Here is a 22,423-nt window from a genome sequence, read left to right as displayed (position 1 = left end):
TACTGAGGTCAGCAGTTAGCTTGTTGGAATATTTTATAATCTTTCTCATTGGGAGAGGAAATCCATCTGGTTGTGAATGTCATGTCATTAAATGGCATAGAAAAGCTCCCTGCTGGGATGCTAGTTTGACCTGTGGTCCCCGCCCCACCCCCACCTCCCCCCAAAAAGGTAAGACATGACCACCCAGGCACGGCTTTATTGAGTAGGTACCATGTGTTCAGAACTACACTAATAGAAAAGAACAAAATCAAAACAAATCCTTTGATCTCTGTGTTAAAAAAAAAAACACAGCAAATAGTTATGTTAGTATAAGGATGGTAATTGTGGGTTTTAATTGTTGGAGGTATTTTCATAGAAAAGACGGGAAATGTGCCAGGCTTGGAAAGTGGAAAATAACTGGTTAAATGGAAAAAAAAACTGGTTAAATATGAGAGGGTCCTGACAGGAGCAGAGACAGGTGAAAACCTTTGGGATTTAATGAAACGTCTTTACTGGAGTGAAGACTGTTTGTTGAAGGAAAATAAATAAGATTATTAAGATAAAACCAGGTTATAGACAACCTCCAAAGCTAAGTAAAGGAATCTAAATTTGATGCTTTAAGACTAGTGATTCTCAAACTTTAGTGTGCATCAGAATCCTAGTTTATAATTCTGTATGTCTGAGGTGGATTCAAAAATTTTCATTTCTAAGAAAATCCCAGGTGCTACTGCTGGGTCAAGAGAACCATGCTTTAGAGCCAGTACAGAGCAGTAGCGGGAGACCCTTGATTTTGTGTTATGAGAGCTGTTTGCCAAGATGAGGTGAAATGAAGGCAAGTGAGTTACTATTTTGGTTAGGTTGGTGATTAGGAAACTGGAGAGAAAGGGTAGGAGGGAAGATTGTAAGACATTTCAAAGAAGTAGAAGATAAACTTGATGAGATGTAGGAGGAAAAAAAAAAACATGAAACTGCAGTTTCTTGCCTAGGAGAGTGAAGATAAGAAAGTGGCAAAGAGAGAAGAATATAGTTTTAGACCTGTTGCATTTGAAATAATAACTTAATGTCTTAAAGGTAGTTAGAAAATGTAGTAGTTTGAGTTTTGAGAGTGAATTGAGGAAACATTAGAGTATTTAATGGATAAATGATCACTTTCCACTAGCTAAATATTTAAAATATCCTCAGGTGAAATATTAAATCCTTCTAACTCCTTATTTGGAGGTAGTTGTTAACAGTTATGAAAACTACCTCAAAGTAGGAAATTTGATTTTTGGCTTTATGTTCTTGTTTATGGAATGAAACTAGCATTTTACAGTTCGTAGGAAAATGGTAAGACTTTGGAGTCTTTTAAACCTTGAGTTTAATGTTTGAATGAAATTTCTTGTCAGTATGTTATGAGCTGTATGGCAATTTATAGAAACCAATAACTCCTTTTATTATTTGTTCGTTGAAAAAATATTGAGTGAACATGTATCAAGCACAATGCAGGGCATAAGAATGTGGTGGTCAGTGAAAACAGTTGGTTCCTGCTGTTGATGAACATATAAACTAATGGAAAAGAAGGATGTGAATAAATAATAATACAAGTGAGTCTGTAGTTACAGTTGAAATGAGAGCTGAGAAGAGAGAGAAACAGTTTTTAAGAGCATATAACAAAAGAACCTAATATTGAGGAGTAAGAGGAAGTGATCCTTCAGGTGAGATCTAGAAAGCTTTCAGGGGTGGTTATTACATTTTTCTAATCAAATCTCAATACTTACAGAATAGGCTCCAATTTTGGTCTGTTTTAGTACTGATAGTATTGCTAACAGTGAATATTTTAAGGTGTTCCTTCTTTTACTGTGAAATTAAAATGTGAAGTCCCCTCAGTAGAGTCTGACTCTTTGTGATGCTATGGACTGTAGCCTTCCAGGCTCCTCTGTCCATGTGATTCCCCAGGCAAGAATACTGGAGTGGGTTGCCATTTGCTTCTCTAGCAGATCTTCCCAACCAAGAGATGGAACCCAAGTCTCTTAAGTCTCCTGCATTGGCAAGGGGGTTCTTTACTACTAGTGCCACTTGGGAAGCCCTTTTATTAACGTGAAGTGAAGTGAAAGTCACACAGTTGTGTCCAACTTTTTGCAACCCCATGGGCTATGCAGTCTATGGAATTCTCCAGGCCAGAATACTGGAGTGGGTAGCCTTTCCCTTCTCCAGGGGATCTTCCCAACCCAGGGATCAAACCCAGGTCTCCTGCATTGCAGGCGGATTCTTTACCAGCTGAGCCACAAGGGAAGCCCAAGAATTCTGGAGTGGGTAGCCTGTCCCTTCTCCAGTGGATGTTCCTGACCCAGGAATCGAACTTTACCAACTGAGCTATCAGGGAAGCCCTGATATTTATTGAAATACTTCATTATAAAAGAAAAAAAGAAAAATCACCTGTAATTCTACCACCAGGAGATAGCTACTATTAATATTTCGAGAAAATTCCATGTAATCTGTGTGTGTTATAAACTTATGTTAAACTGTATTCATACTTATATCTATAGCTTCATGTTTTCATTTAACATATCGACTTTTTCTTATTTCCTCAAGCGGGCTTCAAAACATGATTTTTAATGGGTGAATATTAGTCCATTGAGTGGATATGTCATTAATTTACGACTTTTTGCTGCAGTTGGACCTAAGATAGTTTCCAGTTTTTTACCTTTATAAATGTAATGTATATTTCATGTACACATTTTCACTCACATACACATACATTTAAATTTTTATTTTGTTTTGTAAACATATTATTTCTAGAGCACTCTTTATTAGAGCAGATAATTGCCATTTGAATCCCTTCAAAATACTATATTAATATCTTCATTTTAAAGAGGAATAATTAGAAGGTATAGTTGAATCATAAAAACTTACATCAAGAATGTAAATAATAATTTATAATGTCCCTGATGGCAAAACCTGATACTTGTGAATGTATTTTTACTAGAATTAATTTTAGTACTCTGGCAATAATATTTAGATGTTTTAGGAGAGCAGTGTTGCTGTTAGATTGCATCATACATACATAGTATAAGTAGTCAGCTCCTTGGTGGCTTGGGCTTCTGTGGTGGCTTATACGGTAAAGAATCTGCCTGCAGTGCTGGATACCTGAGTTGGATCCCTGGGTTGGGAAGATCCCCTGGAGGAGGGCATGGCAACCCACTCCAGTATTCTTGCCTGAAAAATCCCCATGGACAGAGGAACCTGGCGAGCTACAGTCCATGGGGTCACAAAGAATTGGACACAACTGAGCGACTAAGCTGAAAGTGTCCTTTTATATATATTGAACACTACTACTGAGATTTGACAGTGTTCATTTGCTGATATAGAGTGTATTGCTAGTCAGAATTCATTCTCTTTGATAGGTCTGCTTGATCATTAAAGATCAGTGAAAAGTTTAAAATCCCTTAAAGCTGACAAATCTACTTTGTTTCTTGCCAGGTGTCCATTAAAACTTGTTTTATTTTGATGGGCAAAGTTCCCAAATAATGTTTTTTGGAGGAGTGGAAGGCAAATCAGAGAATTCATAAGTATTTTTAAAGAAAGTTAATTAAAATAGATTATTTGGAGCATAGTGAAGAGATTATTGGTTTCAGAATTATCTTTATGTATGTATGTGTGTGTGCTCAGTCGTGTCTGACTCTTTGTGACCCCCACGGACTGTAGCCCACAAGGCTCCTCTGTCCATGGAATTTTCCAGGCAAGATTACTGGAGTGGATTACCATTTCCTACTCCAGGGAATCTTCCTTGCTCAGGGATTGAACCCTTGTCCCTACGTCTCCTGCATTGGAAGGTGGGTTCTTTACCACAGGTGCCACCTAGGAAGCTTGTGTGTGTGTGCTGAGTTGCTTCAGTGGTGTCTGACTCTGTGACCCTATCGTAGACTACCAGACTCTCCTCTGTCCATGGCAGGCAAGAATACTGGAGTCTGTTGCCATGCCCTCTTCCAGGGGATCTTCCTGACCTAGCTGTTGAACCTGTGTCTCTCATGGCTCCTGCATTGGCAGGCGGGTTCTTTACCAGTAGCACCACTTGGGAAGCCCAGTTATCCTTAATAGTATCATTTTAGTCTGTCAATTTTTACTTGTCCAGGTTTACTATTTTCAATATGGAGAGATTTATTTTTATTTTATATTTTATAGAAACCAGAATGGCATTGGGTAGGCAGTAGATTTTTGAAAAATGAAAAAAACATCTAAGACTTTAAAAAAATCTAAAAAGAATTAAAATCTAAGAATTCTTGGGCTAAAGATTACTTTTTTGTTTTTTGTTCCACATTGATACATTTACGATAACAATACTAAACTTTACAAGCCTTCTGTTAAAAATGTTAAAATACTTAAAAAAAACAAAGAAATTGTATAACAATAGGAAAAAATGTGATTACACAGTTTGAAAGTTTTTTCTCCTTCCTAGGTTTATTTCCAAAGTTGAAGAAGTCTTGAATGATTGGAAATTGATTGGAAACTCTTTGGGAAAGCCACTTGAAAAGGTCAGATCTATTTGCTGGTGTCTCTAAATGAGTATTTGCTTTGAAACTTCTTTTTTTAAGTCTTTTGCTGCATTTGGTACATTTAAAGTAAATGTTCTAAAAGTTATGTATAATTTATGAATATAAAATGGCATCTGGAAGAACTTGGATTTGAATCTGTGGCAATTAATATTTGTAAGATATTTGTGAACTGTTTTTTAATAATAAAATTTTATATGTATAATGTTGTTCTTTGTGAGTGATTTTATTTCTGCTTCTCCTGATGATTACTTTTCTCGTGCTTTCTCCTTTAGAATGTTTGAAAATCCTAATCCAAGATAATGATGGTTTTGCTTATAAACCATGCTCCAAATATTTACTGAAGCACATACTCTGAGAACAAACCTTGATTTCCTGTATTTCACGGGAGGGAACTAACAATTTGGTCTTGGGCTTATATAGGTGCTTTGTTAGACAAATTCTTTTCAAGTAATCTTTGGTTTTGTTAAAAATCTATTCTTAACTGCACTTTAGCTGTTTCTAAGGAGCTCTGAATTTTCATATTTGCTAGAGATTTTTAGCTTTATGGTGGTTAAACAGAATTTGAGATTTTCAAAGCATTGTGACTTTTCTTTATCCATATGAGGAAGAGCAGAAAAACTATAGAAATCACATCACTTCATACAGTGAGATATATAGATTAAATTGACTTACTGATTTAAAATATTGTATGATTGCATTTTTGAATAAAGAGATGTGAAGTTTTTAAATACAGATCTATTCCACTTGAAATAAAGACATACATACCAATAAGGTTAAAGGCAAAACACAATGGATATAACTGAGGTGGGAAATAATTTGTACTATCAAAAAGAGAGCTTAACTGTGTATTTGTCAGCTCTGATATTTCTTAAATATTTGATTTACACATATTCATTGGGTATCCTTTATGCCATATCTGAAGAAATTGTCAATAGAATAAGGTCCTTATTTGCATTGCAAATGAATTCTCATGAGAGAGGTAATGAATAAGATTAAAATTCTAGGTGCTAAGTTCAATATTGGAATTTAAGTTAGGAAATGTATTCAGTGTAGGTGGCATATTGCTATCAGGTAGTATGGGCGAAAGGAGGGTTAGCGCTTTCCAATCCTTTTCTCTTTATAGGTAGTAATAAATAAGTCAATCATGGAAAATCTGAACAGATCTCAAGGTGAGCTGTGCTGTGATGAATGAGATTAAAGAAAGTGTAAGGGATGGATTATTCAGCATAAAGAAAAGTCAGAGAAATAAGAAGTAAGATTGTAATGTATGTCGAGAACAGTTGATTATTAGTTTTCTTCCTCCACTGAGAGGGAATTAAGAGAAGTTATTTTTTTTTTTTTTTGAGAAGTTATTTTTTAAATACCTTTAATTATGGAAAGTTTCAAGCATATATAAGGTAAACAAAAATAGTATAATGAACCCCTATGTGCCTGTCACTCAGGTTCAGCAGTTCTTCAATTTCTTTCTTTAATATTATCTGTCTACTCCCCTCCCTACTAGATTTTTAAAAAATAGTTGTTTTAAATATACATAATGCACAAAACTGCTTATTTTGATAAATGTTTATTTACATCATGTAAGAGTCTTCACTCAAGATACTGGACATGTTTGTCATCCCAGAAATGTCCATAGTGAACCTTTCCACTTGATGCCCATGTTCCTCACTCATGCTGCTCCCGTGCCCCCTGCCCTGCCAAGGCATCTGCTGTTCTTTTCCTTTTTTCTTTTAAACCATAGATTACTTTGCCTACTTTACAGCTGGATATATGTGTTATCATACAGTACCATACTCTTTCTGCTGGCTTATTTTACATAGTATTTGAGATTATTGTAGGTTATTGGATGTATCATTATTTTTATTGCTAAATAGTGGTCTGTTGTATGAATATACCACAGTGCGTCACTTGTTGACAGATGTATTCACTGTTATGAATAAAGGAGACCATTCTTATGTGAGGCCTTTTGTAGACATAGGTTTTTATTTCTTTTGGGTAAATATCTCGGATTGGAATTACTGGGTCCTAGGGTAAGTGTATACTTAACTTTATGAGAAACTGCTAGAGCTATTGTAACATTTTACCTAACCACCAGCAATATGTGAGAGTTGGGGTATTTTCATATTTTCACCAACAATTGCTTGTTTTCAGTCTTGTCAATTTTAGTCTTCCTAATGGGTATAGGAAATGGCAACCCAGTCCAATATTCTTTCCTGACAATTCCATGGACAGAGGAGCCTGGTGTGCTACAATCCATGGGGTCATAAAGAGTTGGACATGACTGAGTGACTGAGCACATACATATATGCACAATCGTTTTGTAGTTTGTGGAATTAATTTGTATTTCTGTTTCTTGTTTTACTTTTGTATTTTGTGATGAATATTGGTAGTGATCATTTTTTTCACGTGCTTGTTAGCCGTTTGTGTGTCATTTTTGGTGAAATGTCTGTTCAAGTTTTTTGTCCGAATTTATTTACTTTTGGCTGAGGAAGACGTGCTCCAGAGCACATGGGCTCTGTAGTTCTGGCCTGTGGGCTTAGTTGCTGCCCCGCAGCATGTGTGATATAGTTCCCTGACCAGGGACTGAACCCACGTTCCCTGCATTGGAAGCTGGACTCTGATCCACTGGACCACCAGGGAAGTCCCCCTGCCCATATTTTAATTGGGTTTTTATTGAATTGTAGGAATCTTTTATGTATTCTGCTTTTAAGTCTGTGAAGACTTACACACAGATTTTAAGATACTATGTTTTCTTCTAGAATTTAGCATGTTAGCTTTTTATTTAGGTCTCTGATCCATTGTGAACTAATGATGTGTGTGGTGAGGTGAGAATCACAGTTCAATTTTTATACACAGCTATCTTATTCTAGGACCTTCTGTTGAAAACACCTCTTTCAATTTAATTGCATTGATGCCTTTGTCAGTCAGTTGACCTGGAGTTTACCTTCTGGAATCTGTATTCTGTTTGATTTATCTGTTGGAAAATCCTGATTGTCGGTAGCACATTGTACTGACATCAGTACTTTTATTTTCTTCAGCTCCAAAATTATGGTGGATGGTGACTGAAGCCATGAGATTAAAAGACACTTGCTCCTTGTCATTGCTCCTTGCAATGACAAACCTAGATAGCATATTAAAAACAGAGACATTACTTTGCCTACAAAGGTCCATATAGTCAACGCTATGGTTTTTCTAGTAGTCATGTATGGATATGAAAGCTGGACAGTAAAAAAGGTTGAATGCTGAAGAACTGATGCCTTCGAACTGTGGTGTTGGAGAAGACTCTTGAGAGTCCCTTGGACTGCAAGGAGATCAAATCAGTCAATGCTAAAGGAAATCAACCCTGAGTGTTCACTGGAAGGAATGATGCTGAAGCTCTAATACTTTGGCTACCTGATGCAAAGAGCTGATGCATTGGAAAAGACCCTGATGCTGGGAAAGAGTAAAGGCAGGAGGAGAAGGGGGCAACAGAGGATGAAATGGTTGGATAGCATCACCGACTCAATGGACATGAGTTTGAGCAGGCTCCAGGAAATGGTGACGTACAGGGAAGGCTTGAGTACTGCTTCTTCGGATGCGCAAAGAGTCGGACACGACTGAGCAACTGAACAACAACAAACCACATTGTCTTGGCCATTGTAGTTTAGAGATTCCTAACTTTGGCACTGTTGAAATTTTTTCCAGGTTGTTGTGGGGCTGTATTGTGTACTATAGAATTTTATTAGTATCTCTGGCCTCTTCCCAACTGGGAGGGTGCTACTGAAATCTACTAGGAAAACCAAAACTGTATCTGGTGGTAGTTTAGTCACTAAGTTGTGTCTGACTCTTGTGACCCCTCGGACTGTAGCCCACCAAGCTCCTCTGTCCATGGGATTTCCCAGGCAAGAATACTGAAATGGGTTGCCATTTCCTTCTCCAGGGGATCTTCCTGACCCAGGGATTGAACCTGTGTCTCCTGCATCGCAAGCAGATTCTTTACTGTTGAGCCATCAGATGTCCCCTGAGTTGCAAAATTGTCTCCAACTGAGAACCACTGAACAGTGTTAGACTAAGTCCTAGATTTAGTGAATGCAGATTTTCTAGCTTTTGTTGTTTTCCCAGATTGTTTTGTCTATTCTAGGATCTTATGTTTCCATTATGAATTTTAGAATAAGTTTGTCAGTTTATATAAAAAGGATTATGATTGTGCTGAGCCTATGATTGGGATTGTGTTGCGTTTATAGATTTTTTTGAGAAGTAACTTTTTGGCACTCTTGAAGCTTGACATCTCTTCACTTTTTAAGTCATCTTCACCTCAACAATATTTTGTAGTTTTTGGTGATGGCTTGCATATTTTTTGTTAATTTATTGCTAAATATTTTATATGATGCAGTTTGAAGTGGAATTATGTTTTGATTCTATTTTTCATTTTTTTGCTAGAACGTCTGTTGTAGTGGCGTTTACTCACTGAATCCTGTCCGACTCGTTGTGACCCCACGGACTGTAGCCCACTGGGCTCCTCGGTCTGTGGGCTTTCCTTGGGAAGAATACTGGAGTGAGTTTCGATTTTCTTCTCCAGGGGATCTTCCCCACCCAGGGGTCAAACCTGTGTGTCCTGCTTGGCAGGTGGATTCTTTACTACTGAGCCACCTGGGAAGCCCTTGGTACTTCATAGACATAGAATAATTTTGTATATTAATTTTGTGTTTTGATGTGGTTAAATGTAAAGATTCATAATCTTTTTGTTAATTCTTTCTCATTTTCTACATTCATAGTCATGTTGTTTGCAAACAGGGACAGTTTACTTCTTTATCAATTTTTGTACCTTTCATTTCTTACTTTTATTGCAGTAACCAGGACCCTTAATAAAATTTTAAATAGAATTGTTGAGAGTAGGCATCATTGCCTTCTTCCCAATTTTAGCAGTGAAACATCCAGTGTTTCACTACTAAGAGTTTGAGATTTTCATCAGTTCAGTTCAGTTGCACAGTCATGTCTGACTCTTTGCAACCCAATGGACTGTAGCACGCCAGGCCTTCCTGTCCATCACCAACTCCCGAAGCTTGCTCAAACGCATGTCCATCCAGTCAGTGATGCCATCCAACCATCTCATCCTCTGCCGTCCTCTTCTCCTGCCTTCACTCTTTCCCAGCATCAGGGTCTTTTCCAATGAGTCAGTTGTTTACAAACTCCAAAGTATTGGAGTTTCAGTTTCAGCATCAGTCCTTTCAGTGAATATTCTGGAGGATTTCTTTTAGGATTGACTGGTTTGATCTCCTTGCAGTCCAAGGGACTCTCAAGAGTCTTCTCCAACACTACAGTTCAAAAGCATCAATTCTTTGGTGCTCAGCTTTCTTTATAGTCCAACTCTCACATCCGTACATGACTGCTGGAAAAACTATAGCTTTGACTAGATGGACCTTTGTCAGCAATGTCTCTGCTTTTTAATATGCTGTCTAAGTTGGTCATAGCTTTTCTTCCAAGGAGTAAGAGTCTTTAATTTTCTGGCTGCAGTTACCATCTGCAGAGATTTGGGAACCCAAAAAAATAAAGTCTTGTCACGTTTCCATTGTTTCCCCATCTATTTGCCATGAAGTGAAGGGACCGGATGCCATGATCTTAGTTTTTTGAATGTTGAGTTTTAAACCAGCTTTTTCACTCTCCTCTTTCACTTTCATCAAGAGGCTCTTTAGTTGTTCTTCGCTTTCTGCCATAAGGATGGTGTTATTTGCATATCTGAGGTTATTAATATTTCTCCCTGCAATCGTGACTCCAGCTTGTGCTTCATCCAGCCTGACATTTTGCATGATGTACTCTGCATATAGGTTAAATAATCAGGGTGACAATATGCAGCCTTGATGTACTTCTTTCCCAATTCGGAACCAGTCTGTTGTTCCATGTCTAGTTCTAACTGTTGCTTTCTGACCTGCATACAGAGTTCTCAAGAGGCAGGTAAGGTAGTCTGGTATTCCCATCTCTTAAAGAATTTTCCACGGTTTGTTGTGATCTACACAGTCAAGGCTTTGTTCAGTTCAGTTTGGTTTAGTTGCTTAGTCGTGTCCGACTCTTTGCAACCCCATGAACTGCATGCAGCACGCCAGGCCTCCCTGTCCATCACCAACTCCGGGAGTCCACCCAAACCCATGTCCATTGAGTTGGTGATGCCATCCAACCATCTCATCCTCTGTCGTCCCCTTCTCCTGCCCTCAATCTTTCCCAGCATCAGGGTCTTTTCCAATGAGTCAGCTCTTTGCATCAGGTGGCCAAAGTATTAGAGTTTCAGCTTCAACATCAGTCCTTCCAATGAACACCCAGGACTGATCTCCTTTAGGATGGACTGGTGGGATCTCCTTGCAGTCCAAGGGACTCTCGAGTCTTCTCCAACACCACAGTTCAAAACATCAATCTTTGGCGCTCAGCTTGCTTTATAGTCCAACTCTCACATCCACACACGACCACTGGAAAAACCATAGTCTTGACTAGATGGACCTTTGTTGACAAAGTAATGTCTCTTGCTTTTTAATATGTTATCTAGGTTGGTCATAACTTTCCTTCCAAGGAGTAAGCATCTTTTAATGTCATGGCTGCAGTCACCATCTGCAGTGATTTTGGAGCCCAGAAAAATAAAGTCAGCCACTGTTTCCACTGTTTCCCCATCTATTTGCCATGAAGTGATTGGACCAGATGCCATCATCTTAGTTTTCTGAATGCTGAGCTTCAAGCCACCTTTTTCACTCTCCTCTTTCACTTTCAAGAGACCCTTTAGTTCTTCACTTTTTGCCATAAGGGTGGTGTCATCTGCATATCTGAGGTTACTGATATTTTTCCCGGCAATCTTGATTCCAGCCTGTGCTTCCTCCAGCTCAGTGTTTCTCATGATGTACTCTGCATATAAGTTAAATAAGCAGGGCGACTGTATGCAGCCTTGATGTACTCCTTTCCCAATTTGGAACCAGTCTGTTGTTCCATGTCCAGTTCTAACTGTTGCTTTCTGACCTGCATACAGGTTTCTCAAGAGGCAGGTCAGGTGGTCTGGTATTCCCATCTCTTTAAGAATTTTCCACAGTTTATTATGATCCACACAGTCAAAGGCTTTGGCATAGTCAATAAAGCAGAAATAGATGTTTTTCTGAAACTCTCTTTTGCTTTTTTGATGATCCAGCGGATATTGGCAGTTTGATCTCTGGTTCCTTGGCCTTTTCTAAAACCAGCTTGAACATCTGGAAGTTCACGGTTCACGTACTGTTGAAGCCTGGCTTGGAGAATTTTGGGCATTACTTTACTAGCCTGTGAGATGAGTGCAATTGTGTTTTAGTGTGAGCATCCTTTGGCATTGCCTTTCTTTGCAATTGGAATGAAAATTGACCTTTTCCAGTCCTGTAGCCACTGCTGAGTTTTCCAAATTTGCTGACATATTGAATGCAGTACTTTCACAGCATCATCTTTCAGGATTTGAAGTAGCTCAACTGGAATTCCATCACTTCCACTAGCTTTGTTCGTAGTGATGCTTCTTAATGCCCACTTGACTTCACATTCCAGGATGTCTGGCTCTAGGTGAGTGTGAGTGATCACACCATCGTGATTATCTGGGTCATGAAGATCTTTTTTGTACAGTTCTTCTGTGTATTCTTGCCACCTCTTCTTAGTATCCTCTGCTTCTGTTAGGTCCCTACCATTTCTGTCCTTTATTGAGCCCATCTTTGCATGAAATGTTCTTTTGGTATCTCTAATTTTCTTGAAGAGATCTCTAGTTTTTTCCTATTCTGTTGTTTTCCTCTTATTTCTTTGCATTAATCACTGAGGAAGGCTTTCTCTTCTCTCCTTGCTATTCTTTGGAACTCTGCATTCAAGTGGGTATACCTTTCTTTTTCTCCTTTGCTTTTCACTTCTCTTCTTTTCACAGCTACTTGTAAGGCCTCCTCAGGCAGCCATTTTACTATTTTGCATTTCTTTTTCTTGGGGATGGTCTTGATTCCTGTCTCCTGTACAATGTCACGAACCTCCGTCCATAGTTCATCAGGCACTCTGTCTATCAGATCTAGTCCCTTAAATCTGTTTCTCACTTCCATTGTATAAGTCATAAGGGATTTGATCTTTTAAGGAATTTGAACTTCCAGATGTTCAAGCTGGATTTAGAAAAGGCAGAAGAACCAGAGATCAAATTGCCAACTTCTGTTGGATCATTGAAAAAGCAAGAGAGTTCCAGAAAAACATCTATTTCTGCTTTATTGACTATGCCAAAGCCTCTGACTGTGTGGATCACAGTAAACAGTGGATAATTCTTCAAGAGATGGGAATACCAGACCACCTGACTTGCCTCTTGAGCATCATCTTTTAAAATTTGAAATAGGTCAGCTGGAATTCCATCATCTCCATTAGCTTTGTTTGCAGTGATGTTTCCCAAGGCCCACTTGACTTTGCATTCCAGGATATCTGGCTCTAGGTGAGTTATCACACCATCATGATTATCTTGGTCATGAAGGTCTTTTTTGTATAGTTTTCTGTGTATTCTTGCCACCTCTTCTTAATATCTTCTGTTTCTGTTAGGACGATACCATTTCTGTCCTTTATTGTGCCCATCTTTGCATGAAATATTCCCTTGGTATCGCTAATTTTCTTGAAGACATCTCTAGTCTCTCCCATTCTGTTGTTTTCCTCTATTTCTTTTCATTGATCACTGAGCAAGGCTTTCTTATCTCTCCTTGCTATTCTTTGGAACTCTGAATTCAAATGGGTATATCTTTCCTTTTCTCCTTTGCCTTTCGCTTCTCCTCTTTTCTCAACTATTATTAAGGCCTCCTTAGACAACCATGTTGCCTTTTTGCTTTTCTTTTTCTTGGGGATGATTTTGGTCACTGCCTCCTGTACAGTGTCAGGAACCTCCATCCATTGTTAGAGTCTATAGTCCCACCAGGGAAATTGTTTTAATTAGCTAGAAGTTTTTTTTTAATCATAATTTATTCAGATCTTATTCTGTATCTATTGAGATAATCATATGATTTTTCTTTTTTATTCTCTGAATGTGGTTAATTATGTTGATTATTTTTTTATTGTGGTAAAATATTCAGATGGTTTCCAACTTTTGGTGATTTAAGTTTTTCGATGGGTTTGGTATAAAAACTGGACACATTCAGTGGAAATTGTACTTTGAATTTTGATCTTTTCCCAGCCTAGTACTTGTGGTATAGTACACTCTCATGATGCTGGGCAGCAAACTAGCTCACAGTCAACCATTTGATCATGAGGGTAAGCAAGTGATGCACTTAAAACCATTCTGTACCCATATACTATTTTTTTCACTTTAAGTATTCAGCAAATTATGTGAGATGTTCAGTATTATATCATAAAATAGGCTTTTTGTTAGATGATTTTGTCTAAGTAGGCTAATGTAAGTGTTCTGAGCATGTTTAAGGTAGGCTTAGGCTGAGCTGTATAATATTTGATAGATAAGGTATATTAATGTGAACTTAATGATATTTCCAATTTATAAAGGATTTATTGGGCCATAATAACCCCAATGTAAGTCAAGGACAATTTGTACATAAGGTTTACCATTTTAAACATTTTCAAGTGTAAAATTCAGTGGCTTTAAGTATTTTTACATTGTTCAAGTTTCCATCAACCCAGACTGAACTATTTCACTGCCCCTAGTCTGAAACTTTTGGTAACCACTGTTCATTTTCTGCAAATTCACTTATTTAGCTCCCTCATATAAATAGAATCCTGTAGTATTTGTCCTTTTGTGTGTAGCTTGTTTTTCATCTCTAATACTTAATAAATTCAGGATTCATCCATGTGGTAGAATTTGTCAGAATGTCATTCCTTTTTAAGACAGAATAATACTCCATTGTGTGTGTATGTATTTATACACATACACAACACATTTTGCTTATCTGTTTATCTATCAATGGACACTTGAGTTACAGTAAGTCCCTTACATACAGACCTTCAAGTTGCGAACTTTCAAAGATGTGAATGTGGATTCACGTGTCTAATCATGTAAGGCATGAATGAAATTGCAGCTTGCCCGCTGCTCCTGTTGCTGTCAGTCCTTCAGCTCTGCCATCTCCCACCGTCTCTCTCTTCCAGTCAGTAACTCTTCTTGTCTGTTCACTCAGTGCCAGCCCCTGTATGCCAGCTGTCATACTGTGCTAGTGTACCTTTCGAGGTGCTATACTGTAAGATTAAACATGTTTTTTTTTTAATATTCTATTATTTTGGTTGCACTGGGTCTTTGTTGCTGTGTGGGCTCTTCTCTGGTTGTGGTGAGCGGGCTTCTCATTGTAGTGGCATCCCTTGTTGCAGAGCACAGGCTTTAGGGTGCACAGGCTTCAGTAGTTGTGGCACGTGGGCTCAGTTATCGCGCCTCCCGGGCTCTAGAGCATAGGTTCGTAGTTGTGGCACGTGAGCGCAGCATGGGTGTCCTCCTGAATCAGGGATCAAACTCATGACCCCTGCATTGCCAAGTGAATTCATTACCACTGAGCCACCAGAGAAGCCTCTGTTTTATTTTTTGTGTTTGTTTTTTATGTATTATTTGTGTGAAAAGTATTATAAACTTGGTACAATTTTACGTAGCTGATTGTGTTAGTTAGGTACTTAGGCTAACTTTCTTGGACTTATGAACAAATTGGACTCTCAAACTCACTCTCAGAACAGAACTTGTTTCTATGTAGGGGTGTATTTCCACTTTCTGGCTTTTGTGAATAATGCTGTTGTGAACATGCATGTGCAGATACCTGAGTTCCTTTCAACTCTTAAATATATACCCAGAAGTGCAATATTTCCATCATATGCTAATTGTTTTTTAATTTTTTGAATTGCCATACTGGCTGGCTAAAGCTACTATTTTTCTTTAAATGTAACTTTATTTAAAAAAATTTTTTTTAATTTATTTATTGGCTGTGCTGGCTTTTATCTAGTTGTGGCAAGAAGGGGCTACTCTGGTTGTGGTGCGAGGGCTTCTCATTGCTGTGGAGCATGGGCTCTAGGGGGCTCAGGCTTCAGTAGTTGCAGCTCCCAGGCTCTGGAGCACAGGCTCAATAGTTGTGGCTTACAGGCTCTGCTGCTCCACAGCAATGTGGGATCCTCCTGGATCAAGGATCGAACCCATGTCTCCTGCGTTAGCAGGCAGATTCTTTACCACTGAGCCACCAGGGAAGCCCGTTTACTTGGTTTATGAAGAATAGTCTTGCTGAAGAATTTTGGCTTGAAAAATTTCCCCTCCATTTCTTTAAAGATGTGGTTCTGTTGTTTTCTCTTCTCTATAATTTTTGATGAGAAATTAGGTGACACTCATTTTTGTTCTAGCTTGGTGTTCTTTTCTCTGGCTACGTTCAAGATTTTTTTCTTTATCTTTTTAAGTTGTCTATGAATGTTCATAGATGTATTTTGTTTGTGTTTTTCCTCTTTAGTTTTATTAATATGGCATATGTCAACTTTTGTTTTTCACCAAATTGGGGAAATTTTTGGCATTATTATTAATTTCTTTTTTACTCTTTGGCTACAGGGTACAGCCTTTGGGACTTTAGTTCCCTAATCAGGGATCATACTTGTGCCCCTTGCAGTGGTAGTGCTGAGTCTTAACTGTTGGACCACCAAGGAAGTCCCATTTGCCATTATTTTTTAAATATATTTCTGTCCTATTCTCTTCTTCTGTAATTTAAATAATATTTGACTTCTTGATACTGCCCCACATGTCTCTGAGGCTCTACTATACTCAGTCTATTTTTTCTCTCATATAATTTCTTAGAATTTATCTCTGCTGTCTCCAGTTTGCTGGTAAACCCACGTAGAGTATTTTCCAATTCAGTTATTGTAGTTTTATGACTAGAAATTTTTGGTTCCTTTTATGATTTCTAATTCTCTGTGAGTGCTTATCTCTAAAGTCGTTTTGGAAATACTGCCCTTTAGGCCTCCAATTGTGACATCTAGGTCTTGAGGTTGAATTTGTTCACTGTGTTCTCTTGAGTATATGTCACATTTTCATGGTTTTTTAAATTTGTTTTGTGTTTTTTTGTGTGCACTCAGTTGCTCAGTCTTTGTGACCTCATGGATTGTAGCTCTTCAGGCCCCTTCTGCCCATGAAATTTTCCAGACAAGAATACTGGAGTGGGGTGCTATTTCCTACTCTGGGGATCTTCCTGAACTAAGGATTGACCCACATCTCTTGTATCTCCTGCATTGGCAATGAATTCTTTACCAACCACTTTCCAGGTGCCACCTGGAAAGCCTTTTTTGGGGGAGGGGTGTGTATCCAATAATTTCTTAACTTTATACTTGTATTTTGAGTGAATGTATGGACTAGATTCTGTTGTGTTTTCTGAAGAACATTTTTTTTTGTTGTAGCACACAATTTGCCTAATTGGAGTAAAATTCCATTCTCTCTTTGTTGGTGACAGCAGCTGAAATCTTTTCTTTGAAGTTTCTTCTTTGTTAGTGTACCCTGGAGTTTCTATTGCACATGCATGGTTTAATAGCCAAGATTTGGGACAGAGTTTATTTGCAAAGTTTGGGGTTTACCCCTGGTTGTGCACAAATTAGTCTGTCCTTTAGGTCAGAAATTCTCATGATGTGGTCTGAGGACTTCTGTTGGACCCTGAGAACCTTCTCTGTTTTTCAGTATTTTTAGTTCTTCTAAAGAAAGATTTTTTTAACATTCAGATAACTACTTAAAATTAATTTTTGTGAATGAAATGAGGCAGTGATCTTTTTTATTCTGTTGGATAGCCAACATTTTCTGAATTATTGATTATGCTCTCTTTACCATATATTGAGTTCTATACATACTTGGGTTTGTTTCTAGAATATGAATACTTTGTATTCTTATAAATATGCTATTTTATTTTAATTATTGTATATTTATTGTATATTCTGGTGGGACAAAAATATGCTCCCATTATTTTTCTCTTCCAAAATTTTCTTTCTTTTTTTTTTTTTTCATTTTTTTTTTATTAGTTGGAGGCTAATTACTTTACAGTATTGTAGTGGTTTTTGCCATACATAGACATGAGTCAGCCATGGATTTACATGTGTTCCCCATCTTGAACCCCCCTCCCACCTCCCTTCCCATCCTATCCCTCTGGGTCATCCTAGTGCACCAGCCCTGAGCACTGATCTCATGCGTCCAGCCTGGACTGGCGATCTGTTTCACACTTGATAATATACATGTTTTGATGCTATTCTCTCAGATCATCCCACCCTCGCCTTCTCCCATAGAGTTCAAAAGTCTGTTCTATACATCTGTGTCTCTTTTTCTGTCTTGCATATAGGGTTATTGTTACCATCTCTCTAAATTCCATATATATGCATTAGTATACTGTATTGGTCTTTATCTTTCTGGCTTACTTCACTCTGTATAATGGGCTCCAGTTTTATCCGTCTCATTAGAACTGATTCAAATGAATTCTTTTTAATGGCTGAGTAATATTCCATTGTGTATATGTACCATAGCTTTCTTATCCATTCGTCTGCTCGTGGGCGTTTAGGTTGCTTCCATGTCCTGGCTATTATATAAACAGTGCTGCGATGAACATTGGGGTACACGTGTCTCTTTCAGATCTGGTTTCCTCAGTGTGTATGCCCAGCAGTGGGATTGCTGGGTCATATGGCAGTTCTTTTTTTTTTTTTCAGTGTTACAGCTCTATTTTATTTAGATAATAGCAGGAAAATCCATCTTCGAAGCGTGAGGGCACGTCGATCCAAAGACGCAAAGAGAAGAGCACCCCATCGTGCGGGAGTGAGAGAGAGAGCGCGCTTTGGCTCTTTTTTTATGTCTTTTTTCTCCCCCCTGGGCCTGTCCTATGCAAAGGGCTTAGGCAGGAGCGCTGTTCTCCCTGAAGTCCTCACTCCGGTCCTTGGACCTTCCTTTGACCTTCCTCTGTTCTATTTTTGCGGGCTTTTCCCTTCCTTGTCTTTTAGCCACCGCCAATTTTGACTCCTTTTCCCTATTCTAACTACCTAACATTCCCCCTTTGGGTGTCGAGGTCTTTCTGGCTACTTCCTGCTGAACTGGGACGGCGAGGGGTATTGGACCTCCCCCTCTTGCTAGTCTCAAGCCTCAGAGTCCTTATAGCGGTGTCCATCTAAGGGTGAGTGATGTTTTCGGTGGTCAGCTGTAGTTTTGTATCTTTGTTGAACTGGCACTGCATGTTGTAGCTTGTTGACCTTAACCGGAGGTCTTCTGGAATCTGAGACTGAGCCGCCTGGGCTTTCTGCTGAGTTTGTTTTTCGCTGCCCCGGTTTCCAGCACAATGGGCCTTCCCCTGCGCGGGGCTTTCTTCGTGTTCTGCTTCTACCGCGGGAGCTTTGGTGAGTTGGGCTCCTGCTGCGCTTGGCTTCTTCCGTGTGGAGGTTGTTTCAGCCAGGTTAAACCCGAGTCACGGCACCATAGATGTCAGGCGAGTGTATGCTTCTCGGTTCTTTGTCTCGTCACAACAAAAATGTGGAGTGACGGACATTAAAGCCCCCTCAGTGGGTCACAGCTCTTGGAGGACAGACCGTGTTATAACTCTTAAATAAATCAGTGTTACAGCTCAGTGTTACAGCTCTACTTATTTAGATCATAGCAGGAAAATCCATCTTCGAGCGTGAGGGGATGTCGATCCAAAGACGCAAAGAGAAGAGCACCCCATCGTGCGGGAGCCATATGGCCGTTCTAGTTCCAGTTTTTTAAGGAATCTCCACACTGTTCTCCATAGTGGCAGCCTGGTGGGCTGCAGTTGATGGGATCGCAAAGAGTCGGGCACAGCTAAATGACTAACAGGGCTTCCATGGTAATTCAGGTGGTAAATAATCTGCCTGCAGTGCTGGAGACCCCAGTTCAATTTCTGGGAAGATCCCTTGGAGAAGGAAACGGCTACCCACTCCAGTATTCTGGCCTGGAGAATTCCATGGACTGTATAGTCCATGAGGTCATAAACAGTCGGACACTACTGAGCGACTTTAACTTCAAACGACTGACAGTGTCACTTTCAACTAAAGAGAGTGATCTTCACTTTGCTGAGGCCTCAGGCCCTACAAAGTTCTGGCAGAGAGTATTTCTTACCTAAAATTTATTGAGTAAGTTGAAAGATTAGTGGAAAGGATTGTTGGGCCCACGTTATGCTGATGTTTAGTACGTTGTTCTTATGTAATTGCTATTTTCTTTTGGGAAAAGAACATCTTCCTCTCTCTGCCACATTTTCCTCAGAACTTTTAATATTCCCCCATATCTCATCTCTTTTTAAAGGATTATCCTTGTGATATTTTTTCTTTGTTGAGTAATAGTTTACTCACAGTAAAATGTCTAAAACTCAAGTTGACAGTTTATCTTCACAAATGTATCTTCCCATGTTACTGCCATCTAAACTAAAAATATAGGACATTTTCATCATCCCAGAAATATTCCTTGTTTTTCTCTTTGGTTAATCCCATAAGCAGCTATCGGTTTGTTTGTTTGTTTTTTTTAGTATAATTTGTTTATTTTGGGCTGTGCTCGGTCTTTGTTGCTGCACGGACTTTTCTCTAGTTGTGGTGAGTGGGGCTGCTCTAGTTGCAGTGCTTGGACTTGTCATTTCAGTGGCTCCTCTTGCTATAGAGCACGAGTTCTAGGTATGGGTTTCAGTAGTCATGGCAGGTGGGCTCAGTAGTTGTGGCTCCTGGGCTCTAGCACACAAACTCAGTTACTCCAAGGCATGTGGGATCTTACTGGACCAGGGATTGAACCTGTGTCTCCTGCATTGGCAGGCAGATTCTTTACTACTGAGCCACCAGGGAAGCCCTCATAAGTTCTTATTTTTTTCACTATATATTAGTTATATCCATTCTTGAGTTTCATATAAGTGAAATCATACACTATGCATTCCTTGTGTCTGAGTTTTTGCTCAACATGTTTTTAAAATTTGTCCATATTACACATGCCATTCTTTGCATGATTATACCACAGGATGTTTATCCATTTTCTTATTAATAGACACTTAAATTGTCTCTTTTTTTTTTATAGTAATAAAGCTGCTGGGGACGATTTGGTAAACTTATACTTTGATTTTTTTCTTGATTATATTCTTAGCAGAACTGCTGGGTCTTGTGTTCAGTTTTTTTAGAAACTGTCAGACTATTCTAAAGTACAAGGTTGTATCATATTCTTAGCAGTATGTGAAATTTCAAGTTGCTTTACATTCTGACAATTGGCATTGTCAGATTTTCATTTTTAGTCATCCTATTGGGTATGAAGTGGTATCTCATTGTGATCTTTATTTGCCGTTCACTGATGACTGCTGATATTCAGTATAATCTCATAATTCATCACAGTTAACTATTAGTCATTCGTAGCTTCTTTTGGGAAGTGCCTGTCAAGTATTTTGCTCATTTAAAAAAATTGGATTGTTTAGTTTTAAAAATTATCCTCATGTATCCTGGTTGTGACTCTTGTCAGATAAATATTTTGAGTCTTTCCACTAGCCAATGGCTTCCCTAATCATTTCCTTAATTGTGTCTTTTGATAAGTATGTTGATTTTAGTGGAGTTTATTTCTTCAGTTTTGATCTTATTGTTTAGTAACCTTTGTGTCCTGTCAAATGAATCTTTGCCTATTTCAAGGTTGTGAAGGTATTCCTTCACAACACAAAGGTTGTGTTCTCTTTTATATAAATATTTAATTATTTCAGACTCATTTGTTGAAAAGACCATCCTTTCCCTACCTGAATTGTAGTGGTTTGTTGTAAAATGATGTATAAGTGTGAATATATTTCTAGATTATCTGTTACATTTCATTGATCTATTTGTCTTTATGCCAGTACTGTACTGTCTTAAGTGCTATAGCAAGGTAAATCTTAAAATCAGATAGTATACTTTTTCATCAAAATTATTTTAGCTACTCCAGGTTCTTTGGATTTTCATATTAGTTTTAGAATCAGCTTGTTAGTCTTTACAAAATGCCTGCTGGGATATTGATTAGGATTTGATTGGATTTGATTAGTATTGACATCTTAATGGTGTTGTGTTTTCCAGTCTATGTACATGGTATCTCTGTTTAGGTCTTTAATATCTTTTTAGCAATACTTTGAGGTATTTTTAGGTAGAGTTCTTGTTTGTCTTTCATTGAGTCTCTGCCATAGATATTTGATTTTTTTGATGTCATAAGTGATATAAAAAATTTTTTTTAATTTTAAAATATTAAAAAATATTGTAAAAAATACTCATTTCCCAAGTGTTTGCTTGGGGGTGTGTGTGTGTGTGTGTGTGTATTAGTTTTAGTACTTTGTAGATTTCTTTGCACATATTATGTACATAATCAGGCCATTGGTGAAAGAAGATGGTTTTATTTCTTTCCAGTCTGTGTACTTATTTCTTTTTATTGTCTGAGTAGGGCCATCAGAAGTTATATTTGAATTATTAGATTAATTCTGAACTAAAAGTTGACCTTTCGGTTCTAATAGTAAATATACTCTTTACAAGTGACTGTATCATAATGGAATTGAAAGAGGGAGGTTGGAGTGTTATTTTTCAATCAAGCTAAATTATCTTAAGTTTGTTCTGCATACAGAATCTGGATGTCCTCTATGTCGAATACAACCAAATCCATCTTGAGATAGCTGTTTGGTAAGGTTGACAGTCATGGTACCTAGAATGCAGGAGTAGGATCAAATGATGTTTATTTGTATCATTTTTTAAAAAACTTAGTTTTTTAAAATAAACATATTTTCTTTTAAAATTTTTATTTTACTTATTTAATACAAAAAATTGTTTTGGCTGTGCTATGAGGCATGCAAGGTCTTAGTTCCCTGACCAGGGATTGAACATATGCCCTCTGCTGTGGAAATTGCCAAGTCTTAACCACTGGACCACCAGGCAAGTCCACTTCTTTCTCATTTTAAAAGAATATTTCATAATGTCATTTGTAGCAACATGGATGGATCTAGAGATTATCATACTAGGTGAAGCAAATCAGAAAGAGA

At 38.1% G+C, this 22,423-nt stretch overlaps 1 protein-coding gene across 2 annotated transcripts in view; it reads left to right on the top strand.

Moving 5' to 3' along the window:
• Window positions 1–22,423, top strand: part of RAB3GAP1 (RAB3 GTPase activating protein catalytic subunit 1) — a 96,441-nt gene that overhangs the window by 960 nt on the left and 73,058 nt on the right. For both annotated transcript variants that reach the window (XM_043894250.1, XM_043894249.1), the window contains exon 3: window positions 4,415–4,490. In XM_043894250.1, coding sequence (XP_043750185.1) covers window positions 4,415–4,490 — 76 coding nt within the window. The remainder of the gene's footprint in view (window positions 1–4,414; window positions 4,491–22,423) is intronic.

The sequence above is a fragment of the Cervus elaphus genome, chromosome 33 (assembly GCF_910594005.1).
Source record: "Cervus elaphus chromosome 33, mCerEla1.1, whole genome shotgun sequence".
NCBI classification, from domain to species: Eukaryota; Metazoa; Chordata; class Mammalia; order Artiodactyla; family Cervidae; genus Cervus; species Cervus elaphus.
This window is presented reverse-complemented; position numbering and strand designations above follow the sequence as displayed.